The sequence below is a fragment of the Podarcis gaigeae genome (assembly GCF_964106915.1).
Source record: "Podarcis gaigeae genome assembly, chromosome: 13".
NCBI lineage: Eukaryota > Metazoa > Chordata > Lepidosauria > Squamata > Lacertidae > Podarcis > Podarcis gaigeae.
Window position 1 is genome coordinate 36,274,543 of NC_139689.1, and position 22,663 is coordinate 36,297,205.

The following is a 22,663-nucleotide window of genomic DNA, read 5'->3' on the forward strand; positions in this document are numbered from 1 at the left end:
AAGTCTTCCCATGTGGTAGAGCATCGTACAGTGGTACCTCGGGTTACAGACGCTTCAGGTTACAGAAGCTTCAGGTTACAGACTTCACTAACCCAGAAATAGTACCTCAGGTTAAGAACTTTGCTTTAGGATGAGAACAGAAATCGTGCGGCAGCAGCGGGAGGCCCCATTAGCTAAAGTGGTACCTCAGGTTAAGAACAGTTTCAGGTTAAGAACGGACCTCCAGAACGAATTAAGTTCTTAACCCGAGGTACCACTCTAAAGGCTTTTGGAGCAATGATGTTGATATACCCTGCTGCCACGTGGTGGACCTTTTTATGAAAAATGGTTTACAAATTGTTTTAAGAGGATGAATGATGTTACAGTCAAACCTCGGTTCCTGAACAGCTCCGTTTTGGAACGTTTCGGCTCCTGAACTCCAAAAACCCGGAAGTAAATGCTCCGGTTTTTGAACTTTTTTGGAAGCCAAACGTCTGACGCAGTTTCCGCTTGAGTGCAAGAAGCTCTTGCAACCAATCGGAAGCTGCACCTCGGTTGTTGAACGGTTCGGAAACCGAATGGGCTTCCGGAATGGATTATGTTCGACAACCAAGGTTTGGCTGTGTATATTGATCCAAGCAGGCATTGGGAACACACACAGACACACACTCGGGCAGTGGGCAGTGCTAGTGAGCAAAAGGCCTGTCCAGTAACACACGAGAACCGCTGGGGCTTGCCGGCTTCTCTGGACACCTGTGATAGTTCTGTTGGCAAGAAACACAAAAATACATACATGCAAGTGTAAATAACCACCCCTGTTATCTCAGAGACAGGAGGTCATGTGGCCTTCCCAATGACGTCGGACTCCTTTGGCTCTAGCTGGCATTAGCAATGGCCAGGAATGTTGGAAGCTCAGCACCATCTTGAAGGACACACTGTCCCCCATCCTGCTTAGAAACTGGGACCGTTTGATGATGCAACATTCGGGCATGCAGAAAGATCCATGCCATTGACATCCCATATAGTTTGGCTCTTTTGGTGGGGATTGAGTTACGGATTTGTGCTTTGCTTTTGTCATCCCGTGGAGAAGAAAAGAAAAACCCCCCGTGGGAAAGGGGCTCTTGGCTGTTCCTTCCATGGACGTCTGCTCCGTCCACCGTCTCTTTTCAGGCTTCTCTGACCCAAGGGGCAGTACCCTTCAGTCACTGGGGCACCCTCAGGAACAGATGTCCCATCAGCAAGCTGCCAGGTATGCTTCAGTTTGTTTTTTTCTGGAGCAAAGTCGCTGAAGAGCACCCAGTCTTGGCACGTTCTTCCTGGTGACGTGGGCAAGCTGATGCAGCATTTAAGGGAGCGTCCTTGAAAAGGGACTCCTCCTTTCCTGTCCTTTCTTTGGACGCCGAAGGACGCTCTGCAAGGGCAGGTTTCTGAGACGCAATGTGCAAAGGCACTGTTGTGTCTCCTCCCACGACCGCTGATCCCAAGGTGTGTCTTGCGTTGGTGCTTTGAGTCCCTTTGATCCGTTGGAGCTCTTTCCTGTTCCCTGCAGCTTTGGCTTCTGTTCTCTGCAGACGCCAAACTCCCAGTGTCATACGCATGCAATTATTTTTTTTAAAACAAACAAACCCAGAGTCCTCTTATTCAGTCAGCTAAGCTCTTGTGTTTGTGCTCCTTTATTGCACGGAGTTGTGATCTAAGAATGAATAACCATGGAACGTGCTCAGCCTGTGTGGACATCCCTCTGTGGACTATTGTGCCTTGAGCTTTGAAGAAATAATAGATCCAAATTACCACATTTTTTTGACAATAAGACGCCCCCTATTTTGGGGGACTCAGTTTTAAGAAAATGGGGAGAGATGGCCCCATGTATAAGATACCCCCTAATTTTAGACATTATTTTTTTGGGGGGGGGGGGGACTAGTCTTATACACGGAAAAATACAGTATCTTCCCAGATACTGCAGGTTCAAGGTTTGACAGTGTGTGGGTAGGATTCTAGAAGCTAAAAGGCACACACTTATCCGTTGTAGAATCATGGTTCAGTCCAACCCACTGCAATGCAGGAATCTCAGCTAAAGCATCCATGACAGATGGCCATCCAACTTAAGCGATCAACTTATTTCTACTTTTCAGCACTTGCAACTGGTGAGATCATCGAGTGACATCACAGCAGCCCAGACAACTTGTGCCTGTCATGTGTCTTTAAAAACACATAGATGAAATTTTTCATATATAAATCACACCGCAGCCTGACATTTCCAGCTCTAAAAATAAAGCAGGCTGGAATTCACACTGTGATGTAGGGACAGGAGTCTGTGTCCTTGCTATGAGTTCATAGGGAAACGCAAGACCTAAGCTAATAATAACAACAAAAACAATAATATTTATATCTGGCTGGGTTGCTAAAACAAAGACTTTGCTAAAACTCTTAGTGGGTATGATTTGCAGAGTCTTGAAGAGACGAGACTTAACTGTTAGAGAAAGGGCATTGTTTGCAACACTTTAAAAATCTAGGTTTCTAGTCCTCATTGCAGCCAGGAGAATTCTTTTTGAAGGTGTGATGATAGGAGGAGGAGCAGAGCAGGGAGGCCCAGAAATTCTCCAGCAATAGCCTAAAATTAAAACTTGGCACATCAATGTTCAGAACGCTTTAAGAGGCAGAACTTGCCCATCAACTGGATATGGGGTGAGAAAACACCTAGGAACTGGCAGCTTGTTGGGTGCTTGTGAAGCGTTGCGTAAGGGACTTTTGATAGGTGTCAATCACCAGATGTCAGATAACTTGACAAGGGGGCTGTCCCACCCAGCTGCTGAAGTTGATACACAGAGATGAGCGGAGATAAGGATCTGGCCCATCAGGATAAAAACACACACACACACACCCATCCATGATGTAGATAAGGTAAAGGTAAAAAGATCTAGAAAATGCTTACAAGAAAACATAGCTAGAGTTATGAGGTCCTGAAGACAACTGCAGCCATTTGAAACACTGAGGGGGTGAGAGAAAGGCCAGAGAGGACGGGTGGATATTTGGAATGAATAATAATAAAGTGTCCCTCCCATTTCTCTTCAACCTCCTGAAAAGACTTTTCGAGCTTTGCTCTTCTGCTTTGAAAAGGCTCTTAGCTGCATTTGCTTGTACCTGTGTAATGCACTCTACATGGGGCTACCTTTGAAGGTGACCCAGAAACTACAACTAATTCAGAATGTGGCAGCTAGACTGGTGACTGGGAGCGGCCACTGAGACACTGGTCCTGAAAGACCACATTGGCTCCCAATACGTTTCCAAGCACAATTCAAAGCCCTATATGGCCTCGGCCCAGTACACCTGAAGGAGCATCTCCTCCCCTATCGTTCAGCCCGGACACTGAGGTCCAGCTCCGAGGGCCTTCTGGCGGTTCCCTCACTGCGAGAAGTGTGGTTACAAGGAACCAGGCAGAGGGCCTTCTTGGTAGTGGCGCCTGCCCTGTGAAACACTCTCCCACCAGATGTCAAGGAAAGAAACATCTGAAAGCAGCCCTTTTTAGAGAAGTTTGTATTGTTTGATTTTTTTACTGTTTTTAATGTTCTGTTGGGAGTCACCCAGAAAACCAGCCAGATGGGTGGGGTATAAATAAAGTATTATTATAATTGTTGTTGTTGTTTGGCCTCTATCCCTGACTAATGTGTGCCGACTTTTCCGTTGCAAACCTTTTAAAATTGGGGTAGCCAACCCTGAGTGATTTTTCTTGCCACCCCCTGCCCTCCACACTAAAGACCTCGGCAGTTTTGATGACGAAAAAGGAAAACAATACAATAAAACTGGAGACGGCACTTTCTGTTTTGCAAGCCCTTACCCCACCACTTCCCCTTCAATGAAAAAAAAAATTAGGAGCACATCCTGGGAACAATTTAAAATTTTCTTTTATTCCTTGTGGTTCCTCATTGTGTATTCACCAGACATCTGTGGCTCTCTCACACAGTTCTACCTCTCGGCTGAGCCTGCCCCCGCCTCCCCCCGCCCCCTTTTCTCCGCAATGCAGGTCGCCAGGTAGGTGGAGCGGGGGTGGGGAAGAAGTCAGGCCTGAGTAGACCTGATACAGAACCTGTTCAGGTGGGAGGATGCAGGGCTGGGGAGTGGGGAGAGACAGACAAGGTGGTGGTGCTGTGCATTCATCTCGTCCTTTTCCGTTTGGGGAAGTTGTGTGTGAGTGTGTTTGTGCGCACAAGTGTACCTGTGGCTTGTGTCTCTTGAGGCAGCTGTGGCCCGCCTCGCAGGAACGAGGCGGTGTGAGGGGACACCCAAATGGCACCGATCGGGTGCGGACACATCTGGGCTGCTTGAGGGAACGGAATGGAGTCGACGGGAGGTGTGATTGGAAGGTGTTCGCCGGTCGTGGCTTCGGTTCGCATCTGCGCCACCGCCCTTCCCGCATCAGGAGGGCTCGTGGGCCCACTGAATATGAGGTTGGACCGTCCAGGTGATGAAAGGGGGTGAGGACGCCACTGGGCAGAGGTATCGCCTTCTCCTCCATGGCCCAACTCGGCCATCGGCGATGGTGTCCGGCCGCCACCGCCATCTCCGTCATGCCCGGTTCCACAGCAGGTTCAGCCCCCACCCAAACCCTTAACCTTCGCCGGCAGCGCTCCGCCTGCTTCTGGTACCTCCCCTGTCCGTTTCCTTGTTTGCAGATGATCCATCCCACCCCCACCCTAGAAATGCTCCATGGGTGAAGAGGGTGTGAGCCCCGTGCGCCTGGAAGCGGCCACCCCCGTATTTCCCGCCCCCCACACTCTGTTTAGCTTAGCTCTTCTTCTGTTCCAGTTCCCGCTCTTTCTTCTTCTGCTTCTTCTGCTTCTCTACTTTCTCCTGAGCTTTCCTCTCCTTCTCGACGGCCGCGTTCAGCTCCTTCAGCTTCCTCTTGAGGAGGGAACGGTCATGAGAGTTGCTGACGCCGAGAGCCTGCAGGGATGTGGCGGGAGAATTTGGAACATGCAAAGTTCAGATGTTTTTTCCTCAACATACACACACACACACACACAAATATCCACATCACACACACACACACAAAAATATCCGCATAGGTGCCAACTCCCTGGGTGCCTGAGCCCCCCAAAATTCCTCATGAAAGGGCTGGGCACCCACAAATTTCAGTGCACACTGCAAGGCACCCATGGCCCTAGGCACCCACAGTCATGGGCCCAAGCTGGCACTCCTGAATACAGTGGTACCTCGGGTTAGATACGTTTCAGGTTACATACGCTTCAGGTTACAGACTCCGCTAACCCAGAAATAGTGCTTCAGGTTAAGAACTTTGCTTCAGGATGAGAACAGAAATCGTGCGGCGGCAGCAGGAGGCCCCATTAGCTAAAGTGGTGCTTCAGGTTAAGAACAGTTTCAGGTTATGGAACGAATTAAGTTCTTAACCTGAGGTACCACTGTATCAGCAATAGCATCGCTTTCTGTATCTCTGTTCTTCCTGCAGTGGAGGTCAGGGCTCAGACACCACCTTCACAGAAGAGGTTCTTAAGCTGGCTGACTAGGCAGTAATCTGTGGTCAGACACTCAAATGTGTGTCAAGGGCACTTCGCAGCCAAAGGAATGAACATGGCAGATAGTTAAGTCTCTATTGTTGAAGATAACCCTGCCACTTCTGCGGCTCTGGATAACTACGCACAACAATCTAGCGTCTAGACAGCTATTCCCAGGTCCACGCTCTATGGAGCAGTTACAGCAACAGGGGACCACTCTCCCTCCACCGGTTTATGTACCTCCGCTGACGAGCTGAGACTAGGCCTGAGTGGAAACCTCCTCTGCTCCTCCCTCTTCAGTCCCCTCCTGGTTCTGGGGAAATGGTGCAGGAGAGGGTGGGGAAGCACTTGGGTCCTTCCTTTGCCTGACCTGCCTCTCCTTCCCATTCTTCCGACCTATCCTGTGCTCAACCCTCCAGCTCTGAAACTTCCCCTGCCTCCGATTTCCCCCCAAATCAATGACCCCTTTCCCCACGTCAGACTCCAGTCCTCCTTCCCAGTGGCCTGCCAGTCTCTGACATTATGGTACACCTGCTCTTCTTTCTCCTTCCTCATCCTAGAGTGCCATTTTGTCAAAAGAAGAATCCTATACTCAACCCCTGGCTTCAATGGTTTAAAAATGGCAGGTGTTGAAAAAGCTGAGACCCTGTGACAGTCCCTGCTGGTACAGCAGGCCAAGGGTAGCCACAGTGATACCCATCCCGATTTTTTGAACGATGACTCTCATAACCCCAAGCCAGTGTTGCCAGCAGGGATGATGGTACCATGCTGGCTACGGCTGGAGTAGACAGCACTGGGTTACAGGGACAAATATTCCAGACAAAACAGCTTCATGTACTCCTAGGATTCCTTGCCCGTTGAAAGTTCCTGAGTTCATTTTAATTCTGCAGGTGCCGTCCTAGTTAACTTTTGCCACATTTTTTGTATTGTCTGCAAAAGTTAATTAGGTGCTCGTTAGTAAACACTAAAAAAAAATAGGTTCCGTGTATCTGTATCAAACCTTATCTGCAAGGGGGATATTATTATGATTTGTTGAATTTATATACCACCCTATACCTGGAGGTCTCAGGGCAGTTCACATAAAAGGATCGCAGTATATAAAATAAAAATAAAAGCAATAACCCAATACCTCCCCCCTCCCCCAAAGAGCCACATTTTAAAAGGGCATAGGATGTAAATTGGATCAACCAAAGGCCTGGTTAAAGAGGAACATTTTTGCCTGGCGCCTAAAGGTGTGTAATGAAGGCACCAGGCGAACTTCCCTGGGGAGAGCATTCCACAGACGGGGAGCCACTGCAGAGAAGGCCCTGTTTTCATGTTGCCACCCTCCGGACCTCTCAAGGAGGAGGCACATGAAGGAGGGCCTCAGAAGATGATCTCAGGGTCCGGGTAGGTTCATATGGGAAGAGGCAGTCCTTGAGGTATTGCTGTCCTGAGCCGTTTAAGGCTTTATAGGTCAAAACCAGGACTTTGAATTGGGCCCGAAAACTAATTGGTAGCCAGTGCAGTCAGACCAGGATCAGTGTAATAGGTTCAAACCGTCTTGCTCCTGTGAGCAACCTGGCTGCTGAATTCTGTACCAGAACCATCTTCAAAGGCAGCCCTACGTATAACGTATTGCAGTAATTTAACCTTGAGGTTACCAGAGCATAGACAACAGTAGTTAGGCTATCCCTAGCGACCACGTCAGAGCCCAACCCAGCTTAGTAGTATAAACCAGCAGCTCCCCAGCCACCCACTGCTCAAAGATAGAACCCCAAAGCTCTCTGCAGCCCACTAAAGCAGAAAAGCATTGCCATCCCGCCAGCAGAGCTTGCAAAGCAGGAGTGTGGCTGGGATGCAAACCCCCTCGCCCCTTTTCTCCATCACCTTCAGCTTGGTTCCATCGAGGAGGAGGAGCTGCTGGCCGTCCACTTCCTGGGCGGCAAATTCTGCCATGTATTGCTCCAGGTTCAAGCTCTCCAACCACTGCCCCACTTTCTGACTGCTCCACGTCGAAGCTGCACTCAGAGGCTCATCCAGGAACTGCAGAGAGGATTATGAGAGTATGCAATGAATGAATGAATGATGATGATAATCAGTGTTGTTGTTTTTTTCTGAGGGTACTCAAGGGTAAATGGTACTGGAACCTCTTTTTTCCTAGAAAAAAAGCACTGATAATAGTAATAATAATCATAATAATGATGATGATGCATCTTGATGTTTTTGTTTTTACTTATTTATTAAATTCAGGAACCCCCCCCCCAGCTGGAATGCACTGGAACTCAGTTCCAGCACCTCTCAGGTGGGCACCATTGTCATTCCAAGAGAATGAGGGTGGCTTTCATGATGAGTTCTGGCACTATTTTTCCAAAAAACCCAGCACTGATTAAATTTATCCATCTGACGATCGCAGGGCGGTTTGCAGTATAAAAGGAGAGACCATCATCCAGCTTGGGCTGCCGTCGGTAGCGAGTGGTGTATTCTTCCCATACTCAGAAGCCCTGATTAGTAGTTCACATGGCTCAGCGCTGGTGAGCCTTTGCTCAAGATATCCGTTCTCAGAACAGCAGGTTGAGCCAAAGACAGGTGCATTCAGGATCCAAGAGAAAAAAGTTACTAGTCCTCATTAAAGGGCAGACTGGGGGTAAAAAGGTAAAAAGGTAAAGAACCCCTGGACGGTTAAGTCCAATCAAAGGTGACGATGGGGTTGTGGCACTTGTTTCGCTTTCAGGCTGAGGGAGCCAGCGTTTGTCCACAGACAGCTTTCCAGGTCATGTGGCCAGCATGACTAAACCGCTTCTGGTGCAACGGAACACTGTGACGGAAACCAGAGTGCACGGAAACGCCGTTTACCTCCCCGCCACAGTGGTACCTATTTATCTACTTGCACTGGCGTGCTTTCAAGCTGCTAGGTTGGCAGGAGCTGGGACAGAGAAACGGGAGTTCACCCCATCGCAAGGAATCAAACCACCAACCTCTTCTGATCGGCAAGCCCAAGATGCTCAGTGGTTTAGACCACAGCTCCACCCATGTCCCTGGCGGAGATATCGGTGGCATTGCGCAGATGGTTCTAAATACCCAGGTGCAACAGGGCATCGCCTGCCAGGGGACTTACCTCATCAGACGACTGGGACAGGGTGTGGTAGGGGTAGGAGCACTTTGTCGTCTCAGGATGAGCTCCACTCAGGGTCTTGGGGCTGCTGCTACTGCTGGGAGGGGTGGAGTCATCACTCAGGGTAGATTCCTGTTGGCAGGAGAGACAAGGGTTAAGGAAAAGTCCTGCAAGGTGACTCTCAGCCTGGCCCTGTGGGGGGGGGGGGGCTGACTGACTCCAGCTACAAAGGCTGCTTCTGCTGCCTATGGTTCCTAGCAGAAAATATCGGGGCGAGATATCAATTAGAGGTTGCTTCTGGAGTCAAGATTCAGTTTGGGATATGTGTTCTAGTTTGCTACTTATCTGCACCTTATTCTTTATTGTTAGCTCTTGCTATCGGTGAGTGTTTTCACTGAAGATTTATTCATAGGAACCTAGGACCCTCGTACCTATGAGACTGCCTCTCCTGGTATGCCCCACGGAGGACCTTAAAGTGCATAAATAGCAATACTCTAAAGGTCCCAGGCCCTAAGGAAGTTAGATTAGCTTCAACCAGAGCCAGGGCCTTTTCAACACTGGCTCTGGCCTCGTGGAATGCTCTGTCTCATGAGACCAGGGCCCTGTGGGATCTGATTTCTTTCTGCAGGGCCTGTAAGACAGAGGTGTTCAGCCTCGCCTTTGGCTTGGAACCAGCCTGATCTCCTCCCACTCTTTCCTTTTCCTTCTGTGACGGAACCCCTATTTGGGGACTTCCCTGGCTTTTTGCTTTTTTCTGGCCCACGTAGGACCAGTCTGCATAGCTGGCCATGGTGAAGATTTGACGTTTTCTCCCCCCCCCCCCCAAAAAAAAAATAGTTTTTGATCTGGGCTTCCACTGAAATGAGGCTGCATTTTAAGTTGTACTTTAATCGTGTTTTTAAGTTGTATTTTAATCAATTGTTTTTATAGTTGATGTTAGCTGCCCTGAGCCCGGTCTTAGCAAGGGAGGGCAGGGTGTGTGTGTGTGTGTGTGTGTGTGTGTGTGTATATATAGCATATATAACACACACACACACACACACACACACACACATATATATATATATATATATATATATATATATATATATATATAATATTGTTTATTATTAATGTTTATAAATGTTGCGGTAGACAAACAATTATTGTACTGGAGGCACCGGGGGGGGGGGGGGGACACACATGGACACACCAGTCTTATGCAGGAATAACACCACTCTTGCGGGGGTTATATTCTGGAGGCCTACACACATATGCGAAAATCATGCAAGAGGCTAACAGGCCTCTAAATGCCTGTTCCTTTCTGCTCTTGCTCCTGCTCTCTCTCTACACACAACTCTCTCCTCAACTAAAGCTGCTGTGCTACCCCATAAGTCAGCTGCTAGGTGGGGAGGCTGAGCAGCCTAAATAAAGCCCCACGGGGCCCCTCTGGTCTCTTTGGGCTTCTTCTGCCTTCATTGACATCCTCTCTGGGCTCCGGGGAGGATGTCCTCTCAAGCACAAGGACTCTCCAGCTCTCTATTTCCTGGTTTGAACCTATTTATTTATTTCCCAGTGCCATGCGTATACGTGGTTGCACACTAGTTGATCATGTGTAACCGGGGGTGGGGGGAATGACAACACACAACGTCTGCATACTCAAACTGTATGCAAATCTGGGTCTCCTCATTTGGTGATGAATTTCCTCCAATAACCCAGCTCACGCTCACTAGGAAAAGCTTCCCTTTCTCAGCCTCACCAAAACAGCATACACATAAGCTGTCAGTGGTGTAGCGTGGGTTGTCAGTGCCCGGGGCAGTGCGGAGCGGGTAGGAGGGAAGAGGACGGAGTACACATGCACATTCAACTGCCTAACGGCACCAACGGCACCCAGGATGTTGCAGCCGCAGAGTTAAGAAAGGAACAGTTGTTCCGTTGTCTGGAAAGGTCCCAGTGAGAGCCAGTGTGGTGTAGTGGTTGAGAGTGGTAGACTCGTAATCTGGGGAACCAGGTTCACATCGCTCCTCCACATGCAGCTGCTGGGTGACCTTGGGCTAGTCACACTTCTTTCAAGTCTCTCAGCCCCACTCACCCCACAGAGTGTTTGTTGTGGGGGAGGAAGGGGAAGGAGAATGTTAGCCACTTTGAGATTCCTTCGGGTAGTGATAAAGCGGGATATCAAATCCAAACTCTTCTTCTTCTTCCCTTCCTGGTTTGCACAGAGAAGCCGTTTACAACAGAGTCCAGCGACTGTATTGAGGCAGCACCGGGTGCTGACATTTTGTGCCCCCTAACAATCTTGCACCTGGGGCAACCACCCCTGTGACCCCCTACACACACACTACACCACTGCCAACCATGCCCTAGTATGGGGCTTGGGGTACCAGCCCATTACCCATCAGACGGACTCATAACCTGCGAGGCAGACTTCTTGCGGCTGAAGGCCTCATTCTTGGGGGAGGAGGTGGGGGAGGCAGTGCTTCCTGAGGAGGCGGAGCCTTTGCCGCTGTCCGTGAACCAGGAGAAAGGCATGAAGGTGGAGGCAGAGGAGCGGCTGGGGCCCTCCATCAGCTCCCTGCAGGAAAGGGGGACAAATATTAACAGCAAGGAAATGGGGTTGCAAAGCTGACGATATAATTTGAGATAAGAAAAATCTGGGGAGGTCGCGGGATTGGAAAAGAGACTCCCACTGGAATACTGACATAGGTAAAGGTAAAGGGACCCCTGACCATTAGGTCCAGTCGTGACCGACTCGGGTTGCGGTGCTCATCTTGCTTTATTGGCCAAGGGAGCTGGCATACAGCTTCCGGGTCATGTGGCCAGCATGACTAAGCCACTTCTGGCGAACCAGAGTAGCACCGGAAACCGGAATCGGAAACGCCGTTTACCTTCCCACTGGAGAGGTACTTATTTATCTGCTTGCACTTTGACATGCTTTCGAATGGCTAGATTGGTAGGAGCAGGGACCGAGCAATGGTAGCTCACCCTGTCGTGGGGATTCGAACCGCCAACCTTCTGATCGGCAAGTCCTAGGCTTTATGGTTTAGCCCACAGTGCCACCCATGTCCTTTGTGCAATACTGGGATCAGAACTAAGTGCTAAGGTGCTGGAAAAGCAGTACTAGAAGCAATTTCAGTCACGCAAGTGAGAAATGATAAATAATCTGAACTGATACTTAATCATTATACAGTGGAACCTTGGTTCTCAAACATAATCCATTCAACTCCTGAAACCGTTCAGAAACCAAAGTGCGGCTTCTGATTGGCTGCAGGAAGCTCCTGCAGCCAATCGGAAGCTGCGTTGGACATTCAGCTTCCAAAAAACGTTTGCAAACTGGAACAGTCACTTCTGGGTTTGCGGCGTTTGGGAGCCGATTTGTTAGACAACTAAGCCATTCAGGAACCAAGGTACCACTGTAGTGTTAAAAGAACCAATAAATTGTGTGGTATTTTGTTGCATTTAGCTATATTTCCTTATTCTATATGTACAAGATTCACTTGTGTTGGAAATATGCTATATGGTAATTTATGGACCTAATAGGTATCTCAAGCCATTTGCACATAACAGAATATGTATTTTATCAAAGTAAAGTAATTATTGAAATGAAATACAATTAAGAGGTATATTAATACTGAAATAATTATTAAGCTCTAGCCTAAAATGATTTTTTATTCATAACAAACTTAATAATGCAAACACATTGGTATTTTGCAATAACAAAAGTTCCTTTAGAAACGCAATGTACAAAGACTCATAATCTAGTCTCTAGAAACTTGCTATAACATGAAATAATAATAGGTGTAAGTATATGATGCAAAATACTACTAATTATGAATAGCAGAATGTAGGCACCCTATATATAGAAATGAGCAAACCAGTGATATTTTAGGGAGCAGGCTAGCAGGCGGGGCCCATGACTTACATCATAGGAGCCTACACAACACAAAACACTGTTGCTGTATGTAGGTTTAATTTGATTTGTTTTTAATCTTATATTTTGGAAATGTACATCCAGTTTTTTCCCCTTTAAATTTTGTGGGGGCCTAAGCTATAGCTTGTTTAGCTTATACGTAAATCCGGCGCTGCTCCCACTGTTTGAGGACTACAATTCCCATCATCCCTGACCACTGGACCTGCTAGCTAAGGATGATGGGAGATGTAGTCCAAAAAAACAGCTGGAGACCCAAGTTTGGGAAAACCTGTAAAAGCTATCACTAGGGGCATCTTATTCAGACACAATTGCATGGCACTTTTTCGGGTAGATGTTTGTGACGCCCCTCTATTTACAGGGTTCCACGAGAAATCAATTTGAGAGGAGCCTCAGGAAGTTGCCCATTGCTTACCTGTTGCCCATGGAGAGCCGGTTGCCCCCTTTTTCTTTCCTGCTCTTCCCAGAAGATGCCCTTCTGAGGGTGACCCTGTGCATCAGGAAGGGGACAATTAGGCACATGTGGAAAAACCAGGTGCAGATCTGAGATATGTAGAAAGCACGCAAGCAGAGGGGGCTGTGAAAGAGACCCCAAGGATACAAAATGAATCAGTGTGGTCCACTCCTTGTCTCTGAATAGCCAGCTTTCAAGACTCACCCTAAGTCCAGAAACTTCCGTCGGGTTTTCTTGTCGAGACCAATAGTTGGGCTTGCAGGATCTGGCGGGCTCGTGTCCCGGCTGTCATCTGGAAGGGGAAATGGGGAGATGAAAGGGAACAGTGTTTAATTTCTGAAATGAGAAGTGCTTAGGCCAAAGCCTGATACACACATAATGTAGGGATTTTAACCACTTTTGAATTAGCCTAAGGGGGCCTGTGTTTTCTGACTGCTGTATGGAAAAGCACATGAACCTGACCTTTGAAGAGTTTATAAGTAACCATTTTTAGCTTTCCAAATGTGTGGTCTTTTTCTGTACTAGGGAAAATGGAAGACTGGGAGGACCTTAGAAGAGCATATTTTAAAAGCACAGTAGCCTATATTTACATGCTTTGCTTTGTTGCATATTTTGTGATTTTAAATATTTGCTGGGGTTCTTTCACTAAAGATTTCTTGCACCCAAAGCTGGATCTTGGCATCCGGGGAATTCTCCTTTTTATATTCCCCCCCCCCCCACAACCAACTTTCTGCACATGCTCAAGAGCTCCGTTGTTTTTACTAATATTTCCCGTGTTCTGCGCATATGGCCTGGGGTTGGAAAACTAAGCTCTGAAATGAAGCCCTGGCTGAAATGAAGCCTTGGAAAGATGTGCAAGGAATATTATTCAAGAGCAAATATTTTACAATTTAGTGTATTCATTTAAATAACGTTAAAATATCAATGACTTCCCTTCTTTTCTTTCCATGGTTCATTTTGCATAACATAAGTCTCTGCATATTTTACGTAAACTTCAGTGGCACTGTGGTCTAAATCACAGAGCCTAGGGCTTACCGATCGGAAGGTCGGTGGTTCAGATCCCCGTGACGGGGTGAGCTCCCGTTGCTCGGTCCCTGCTCCTGCCAACCCAGCAGTTCAAAAGCACGTCAAAGTGCAAGTAGATAAATAGGTACTGCTCCGGCGGGAAGGTAAATGGCATTTCTGTGCGCTGCTCTGGTTTCGCCAGAAGTGGCTTAGTCATGCTGGTCACATGACCTGGAAGCTGTCTGCGGACAAACGCCGGCTCCCTCGGCCTATACAGCGAGATGAGTGCACAACCCCAGAGTCGTCCGCGACTGGACCTAACGGTCAGGGGTACCTTTACCTTTTATTCCATTATTACATCCATCAAAACTTATTTACACTGTTGAATTTATCTTAACGCTGCCAACGTTTTCAAGTGTACACAATTTCCCCCATATATGCAGTAAACATTTTCCAATCTTCTTTAAACTTATGTGCTTCTTGTTCTCTTATTCTATATGTTAGTTCCACAAGCTGCACATATTCCGTCAGTTTAAGTTGCCATTCTTCTTTAGTTGGAACTTCGCTCATTTTCAATTTTTGGGCTAACGAAACAGGGGCCGCAATAGTGGCATACAGAAATAACATTTTTTTTGAGGTTATTGTGTGTTTACTTTCTTTAAGAACTTACAGGAGGATGGAGGCATAACCTTTTCTGCATCAAATCAATCTAGGGAGAGCTGCAGGTAGGTTTGTGCATCTGCAGACAGGTTATGTGCCCTTTAGGCACTTCTTTCCTCAATGATGATATGTGTTGTGGCAAGGTCTATGGTTTCCCCCAGCCCCAAGCTGCCCAGAGCCCCTGCTTACCTTCACTGTGCCTCTCCCTGCGTGCATAGATGGGTGAGCTGTCTGAACTGTGGCAGGACTTGGGCGAGGAGCTGGTGGGGGTGCCCCCTAAGGCCTCCTGGGAGGAGGTGTTGGTCAGAGGTCGGTAACGGATGAGGGGCGACGACGGCTGCTCTTCCTGCTCCACCGACCTCCGGACTGTTGGGGCATCAAAGGAAAACTCGCCGGCGCGAGTGAAGGGCGAGGAACCGGAGAGAGGAGATGAGGCCTGGAGGGAACCGTGGAGAGGAGACCTCAGGCGGTGGAGAGGGCTTCCACAGCTATCACCCGCCTGCGAAAAGAAGCAGATAGAAAAGAATCCAGCTGCCTGGGCATTCAGACTGCAGGCGGACTTCCATGCCCAGTGGACTAGGAGGGGGGGACACAGAGGACAACTGGCCACCTAACCATCCATGGGAACAATAGTAATAGTAATACAGTGGTACCTCGGGTTACATACGCTACAGGTTGCATACGCTTCAGGTTACAGACTCTGCTAACCCAGAAATAGTACCTCGGGTTAAGAACTTTGCTTCAGGATGAGAACAAAAATAGTACTCTGGCAGTGCGGTAGTAGCAGGAGGCCCCATTAGCTAAAGTGGTACTTCAGGTTAAGAACAGTTTCAGGTTAAGAACGGACCTCCAGAATGAATTAAGTAATTAACCCGAGGTAGCACTGTAATAATGATGATAATGATAATGATACAGTGGTACCTGTGGTTGAGAATGGGATCCATTCCGGAGGACCGTTCGCAACATAAAAAGAGCGCAACCTGAAGCGCCATATCTGCATAGGTGCGCGGCATGATTTGGCGTTTGTGTGAATGCGCAAGCGCGATCTAGTGCTTCTGTGCATGCACAAGTGGCGAAACCCAGAAGCAACACTTTCTGATACTTGCTGCGGAACGTAACCTGAAAGAACGTAACATGAAGCAAACGTAACATGAGGCATGACTGTAATATTCATTCATTCATTCATTCATTCATTCATTCATTCATTCCCCGCCCATCTGGTTAGGTTTCCCCAGCTACTCTGGACAGCTCCCAATAAAATATTAAAAACACGATAAAACATCAAACATTTTAAACTTCCCTAAACAGGGCTGTCTTCAGATGTTTTCTGAAAGTCAGACAGTTGTTTATTTCCTTGACATCTGATGGGAGGTCGTTCAACAGGGCGGGCGCGGCTACCAAGAAGGCCCTCTGCCTGGTTCCCTGCAACCTCACTTCTCACAGGGGGGAAACCACCAGAAGGCCCTCAGCACTGGACCTCAGTCTCTGGGCCGAACGATGGGGATGGAGATGCTCCTTCAGGTATACTGGGCTGAGGCTGTTAGGGCTTTAGGTCAGCACCAACACTTTGAATTGTGCTCGAAACCTACTGGGGGCCAATGTAGGGCTTTCAGAACCGGTGTTATGTGGTCTTGGTGGCCGCTCCCAGTCACCAGTCTAGCTGCCGCATTCTGGATTATTTGTAGTTTCCAGGTTACCTTGAAAGGTAGCCCCACTTAAGAGCGCATTGCAGTAGTCCAAGCAGGAGATAACCAGAGCATGCACCACTCTGGCGACGCAGTGTGGGCAGGTAGGATCTCAGCCTGCATAGCAGATCTATGCCCTGGACATAGAATTGACCTGCGCCTCCATGGACAGCTGTGAGTCCAAAATGACTCCCAAGATAGTGTCTTGAAAATGCCCAATAGTCTGGAAAAGCAGATGCCGTTTGCGATCTTGGTTGGAGAGAGGCCAATACAGCACCCAGTAAACCAGGTGAGAGCAGGATTCTGGACTAGATGGGCCATTTGTCCTGATGCGCAGGCTCCTTTTATGTTCTTAGTCTTTTTGGCAGGGAACTAGCATTCAGTAGGATTCATATATACACTAGCATCGTCCAGAATTGCTACTGACTCATTGTGGGCAAGGCAACATCTCTCAGCCTCAGTTCCTCAGTATAGAAAATGGGAATACTGTGGCCTATCTCACTGGACTAGGATGAGGAAAGACATAAGACCCCCCAACAAGATCAGCCCATTAAGTCCAGCATCCTAGTTCTCACAGTGACCAACCACATGCCGATGGGAAGCCCACAACAAGGACAAGAGGACAATAATGTTCTTCTTCTGTTAAGCCACAGAAATGGGGATCCCACAGCATACGGCCTCTGAATCAAGAAGGTGCCTATAGCCATCGCGACCTGTAGTCATAGATGAACTCATCCTCCAGGAATTGGCCCAATCTGCTTTTAAAAAGCCATCTAAGCAAGTGGTCATCAAGTACAATCTGCAATTTGCAAAATGGAGGTGAAAACGCTAATGGGCCCTAATTGTAGTGATTCTCTAAACAGCACCTCCAGATCTTTCATGAGAGATTTCATCTGGGGGTGAAGTGGAGTGAGTAGAATGATGGGAACAGAAGGCGGCTACGAGCAGGATTAAACACATTCGCTGCCTGGGTGTAAATAACAGGTTAAATAACATCTATGAGCACCTTCCCTACAGAAAGTGTACAGCAGCAACACTAATTTGGAAATTAGGGAGGCTTAGGGCTGGTCCATCCACAATGTGTCTCTATAGAACTGTAATAACTTAAGAACCGGCATCTGAATGGGTGAACTGGCCCCACTGGGGATTCTGTTATTGGAGTGATTAATAGTCTATCTGTGATATTATATGTAGGAATAAGAGAAAAGTCAGACCAATGGTGTATCCAGTTTAGAACCTTGCTTAACAATGGCAAACTGGATGAAAGTTACTTATTTTCCTTTTGTTTAAAAGCATTTATATACTGCTTAATGTTTAAAACTAAGCGATGCATGACACAGAAGCAAAACAATGTCGTGGAAGCAAAAACACAACATGAAACTAGTAAAATGGTTGTGTCAAGGCATATAAAACGAGAACTCAGGTACTTAATGAACGTTCAAACTTTCCCCTGGGCAAAAAAGGTATATTTTCCACAAGTGATCTGAAACAACTGGTGGCTGCTGCTTCACATAGCAGTGAAAAGGGCATCCCATAATCCAAGGGAAATAGTGTGAAATGCCAACTTTGGGTCACTGCCCCATGGTATTCTGTAAGGTGTGGTACCACAAGTGCCTTTTGCCCAGGTGATCGTCAACCTGTTCAGACCCAGAACCCACTTTTATCCCAAACATGCGTCTGGGGACCCCTTTTCTTAACCCCTGTGTGCCAACCTGAATAAAATCAAATAATATAGGGGAGGCAGCTAAGCCTTGCCTTGCATAGTCAATCACAAGAGACAGCACACACGCACCATTTGAATGGCAATGCCCATCAACTTTAGCCTCCCCCAATAAATATTTTACTGGGGGGAGCAAAGGGACCTCAGCCCCTAAGAGTTGGCTCCTATCCTTTCACCCTAGATTTGCATGCTGGCAGTGCTCCTGCTGCGCCCCACCTTAGATCTGGCCGCAACCCCCCAGTGGGCCTTTAAGTGACCTTCCAGGTCCACCCAGGGGTGGGCAGTCTAGGCAACATGATTTGATCCCTTGATGTTTCAGCCACCAGGAGATGAACAGGTATCTCTGAAAGCCCAAACCAAGGAGGTGATGCTTAGGATCCTGGTGGTGTGTGGGTTTACCTGTGAGCTCAAGGCAGACCCTCCAAGTGTCCCTATTTTCAAGGGACAGTCACAAATTTACAGAAGCTGTCCCAGTTTCTGATTTTATTCCGGAATGTCTCACTTTTCCTTAGGAAGTCCTATTTTCGTCAGAGAAATGTTGGAGTGTATGGAAGAGACCAGTGCCGGATTTACATATAAGCTAAATAAGCTATAGCTTAGGGCCCCACTCTCTTGGAGGCCCCCAAAAAATTTAAAGGAAAAAAACCTGGATGTACATTTCCAAAATATAAGATAAAAAGCAAATAAAATAAAACCTACATACAGCAACAGTGTTTTGTGTTGTGTAGGCTCCTGGGATGTAAGTAATGGGCCCTGCCTGCTAGCCTGCTCCCTAAAATATCACTGGTTTGCTCATTTCTATATATAGGGTGCCTACATTCTGCATGGACTGGTTGATTGGAAAAATGTGCAAATGGCTTTAGGTACCTACGAGGTCCATAAATTACCATATAGCATATATTCAACACAAAAAACAGCGGCAAATTGTTGTTGACAAAGGACAGCTGGACAAATAAAGGGCCCCATTACCTTCAGTAGCTTAGGGCCTCATCAAACCTAAATCCGGCCCTGGGAGATACTGCCGCCACTGAGGCCCAGCCCCACAGCGGAGGGTGGGGGGTGGGGGTTGAGGAAGGTCCGCTGCAGGGTGGATTTGATTTAAATCAAATCGATTTAAATCACGATTTAAATCACAAGTCAGTAAGACTGATTTAAATCATTATTATTTTTACAGAAAGACTCATTCTTGCTGGTATAATCTTAATATTAATATTTACAACCGGAGGAAAGTTTCATTTTTGGAATGATAAATTTTCAGAGTTCTTTTTACAGTTATATCAAAACTTACTGAGTTGGTTATACCATTAGAAATACATGGGCAGATAATTATGAAATTATTGTGAGGTTTAATACGTTAATTATTTATATTTGGACAACTTTTATGCTGTACTTTGTTGGAAGGAGAAAAACAATCATCTCCTCAATAACAATTTAAACAATTTATTTAACTGAAAAAATAGCATCATAGCATATGTATCCTTGTTTGTTAACTGATGTGGTTAAACAGTTTTTTTTTTTAAGCTTAGACTGAATTTTAGCACACATGGAAAAACTTAAAACAAATCCTTATTTCCTGATGAACAGCCTTTGGACTATAAAGTAACTTCAATAGAAAACTATCTTTAGAAAGATTTTTCCTCCAATAGCATTTTATTTTTTTAAAAATCTGATTTAAATTTTAAAAATCTGATTTAAATTTTAAAAATATGAATTATTTTTATTTTTAAAATTCATTGATTTTTATCCACCTTGGTCCATTGGTGGAGGGAGTGAGAAATATCCCTGTTTTCGTCTGTGGGATGTTGGAGGGTCTGAAAGCGAGAGTAATGCATAGGGAGTTATTTGGTGGGGCATCGGCCGGGCACTGACTGTTATGTACTGAAGTTCTCACCCTGAGCCAGCAGGGGGATACTGTAGATAGTTTTCACTCAGGTACGTCCACATATGCAAATAAGGAATTGAAAGTGACCTTCAGTGATTGGCTAGTTAAAGAAAGTGGTTACTGTTACGTTGTAGTGGAGCTCTATATAAGCAGGCTGGCTGAACCCTTCAGTTCAGTTCTGTTCTGGCTTGGGAATAAATAAAAGCTGTTTGAAGAATCGCTGTGTCATCTGATATGTTCACCCACCACTTAACACTGACCTTCTTCTCCAGGATATCATCCCCTTCTGTGGAGCTGACGCTGTCTCTCAACCGGGACCTGGAAGGGCGCTGCCGCCTGCCTTTGGCGGAGAGCTGGGCTCGGGCCTTCTGCAAGCTGCTGTCCAGCCTCTGGGTCTCTGGAATCACATCATTAAAATCTGGGGGTGAAAGAGAGAAACGGGAAGGGGGGCAGAGCGGTGGCAGGCGAGGAAAAGCGAGCGTGAGAGGAAGAGGTCGGCGTAGAAGCGGCCGGGGGGGGGGCGGCCGCGGGAGGAAGGATGGAGTGCGGAGAGGGCAAGATGCAACGTAAAGGAAGGAAGGAGGGAAGCGGGGAGGGGGCAAACAAGTGAAATTCAAGCCCCAACGAGCGGGGGGGGGGACACAGAAAAGGGGTGGTGGAATGGAGGGCAAGAAGGGAAGGAGACACACAGAGAGAGCATTCAGAGAAGAGAAGAGCACAGTCGTCATTCAGAAGTATCCTTTCAAAGACATGACCACCCAGAGCAGAAGAGGCTACCTATAGGGCAGGCGTCCTATTACACCTATTGGCCTGGGAGACCTTCGAAATGTCCCTATTTTCCAGGGACAGTCCCGGATTTCCAGAAGCCATCCCGGTTTCTGATTTGATCCCGGAATGTCCCGCTTTTCCTTAGGACGTCCCTGTTTTCATCGGAGAAATGTCAGAGGGGATGGAGTTATGAGGACCCCCCCCCCCAACCAAGGAGTTAACTAGACAACCTTTAGAAGACACCTGAAGGCAGCCCTTCAGGGAAGTTTTTAAAAATGTTAATGTTTTGTTGTTTTTATTTACCGGTATGTTGGAAGCCCCCCAGAGTGGCTGGGGCAAGCCAGTCAGATGGGCAGGGTATTATTATTATTATTATTATTATTGAATACAATGTCCCTATTGGTTAGATTGCTCTCAACTAGGGCCACGGCCTTTTTAGTACTGGCCCTGACTTGGTGGAAGCTCTGTCACAAGAGACTAGGGCCCTGCGGGACTTGACATCTTTCCTCAGGTCCTGCAAGACAGAGCTGTTCCACCTGGCCTTTGGTTTGGACTCCGTCTGACCCTTATGTTTCCCTCCCCTTACGGTTTTGATCTATGGGCTACTTTTAAAATGACGCTGCATTTTAAATCACATTTTAACCTGTCTTTTAAATTGGTTTCCCTCCCCCCCATTATATTTTTATTGTAATTTTACTGATGTTAGCCACTCTGAACCTGGCTCTGGCCAGCGAGGGCGGGGTATAAATAAAAATTATTATTATTATTATTATTATTATTATTATTATTATTATTATTACTACAGTGGTACCTCGGGTTAAGTACTTAATTCGTTCTGGAGGTCCGTTCTTAACCTGAAACTGTTCTTAATCTGAAGCACCACTTTAGCTAATGGGGCCTCTTGCTGCCGCCGCGCCACCGGAGCACGATTTCTGTTCTTATCCTGAAGCAAAGTTCTTAACCCAAGGTACTATTTCTGGGTTAGTGGGTTAGTATTTCTGTAATCTGAAGCGTGTGTAACCTGAAGCGTATGTAACCCGAGGTACCACTGTATTTTATCGGAGAAATGTTGGAGGGTATACATGTGGAGGCTTGTTTAAAATGCCCCTACTGCAGGCCTGCCCCCATCCCGTTGAAGTGAGGAAATCTCAGCTCTTCCCATTTTGATTTAAAAACACTGCTCCATCCACCCCTCACTTTACACATGAACAAAGAAGGCAGTGTGAACAAGAAACACGGCTGAAGCAACATAGCTTGGCTGTCAGGACCCCTTTTCAAAATGGCACCCTGCGTGTGTTTTAGAAACGGCAGCAACTGAATTGAAAGGGCAGCAAGTTGCTGCTGTTATTACTCCTCTTCCTATAGTATTTTCCCGCCTCAAGTGGCAAAAGAACTAGACCTTAGGTAAGAACACCATTTGTGTTCTGCCTGAAGCAGCAAAATGTCTTGGGTCTGAAGCACTGGGCTGACAGAATGTCTTGTGGGTTTTTTTTACAAAAAGTTTTCTTATCATTTTTTTACAGTCGGTGTTTTAGACTCCACTGCTTCTGATTTATTTTTTATTGTGAGCCTTCCCAAATGTGCCGAGGATTACAAATGTCCCAACAAAGTAATAAAACACATTGTATTTCAGTTTAAATGATAATAATTCTTTCTAAATTTTCTTCTATTCCTATAAATCAACATATGCAAATTTTATGCAAATCTATGCCACCTTTCATTCATGTGAAAGGTAGCGGTGGAGGAAACTACATCTAATCCAGAATGCAGCAGCTAGACTGGTGATTGGGAGTGGCCGATGAGACCATATAACACCAGTCCTGATAGACCTACATGGGCTCCCAGTGCATTTCCAAGCGCAATTCAAGTGTTGGTGCTAACCTTTAAAGCCCTAAACGGCCTCAGCCCAGTATACCTGAAGGAGTGTTGCCACCCCATCATTCAGCCCGGACACTGAGGTCCAGCTCTGAGGGCCTTCTGGCGGTTCCCTCCCTGCGAG

The 22,663-nt window shown here is 47.0% G+C and overlaps 1 protein-coding gene across 3 annotated transcripts in view; it reads right to left on the reverse strand.

Moving 5' to 3' along the window:
• Window positions 1-3,865: 3,865 nt before the first annotated feature.
• The window catches only part of SAMD14 (sterile alpha motif domain containing 14), a 29,812-nt gene continuing 11,014 nt past the window's right edge, over window positions 3,866-22,663 (reverse strand). Inside the window, exons 3-10 of one of the 3 annotated variants that reach the window (XM_083709642.1) lie at window positions 20,157-20,293; window positions 14,799-15,108; window positions 13,149-13,236; window positions 12,906-12,980; window positions 10,978-11,137; window positions 8,587-8,715; window positions 7,359-7,514; window positions 3,866-4,920 (exon numbers count right to left, since the gene is read on the reverse strand). In XM_083709642.1, the coding sequence (XP_083565768.1) occupies window positions 4,762-4,920; window positions 7,359-7,514; window positions 8,587-8,715; window positions 10,978-11,137; window positions 12,906-12,980; window positions 13,149-13,236; window positions 14,799-15,108; window positions 20,157-20,293 (1,214 nt within the window). In that variant the 3' untranslated portion in view covers window positions 3,866-4,761. Of the gene's footprint in view, window positions 4,921-5,067; window positions 5,174-5,394; window positions 7,515-8,586; window positions 8,716-10,977; window positions 11,138-12,905; window positions 12,981-13,148; window positions 13,237-14,798; window positions 15,109-20,156; window positions 20,315-22,663 lie in introns of those variants that run through there. The other 2 variants (XM_083709641.1, XR_014557475.1) reach the window with 2 other exon arrangements.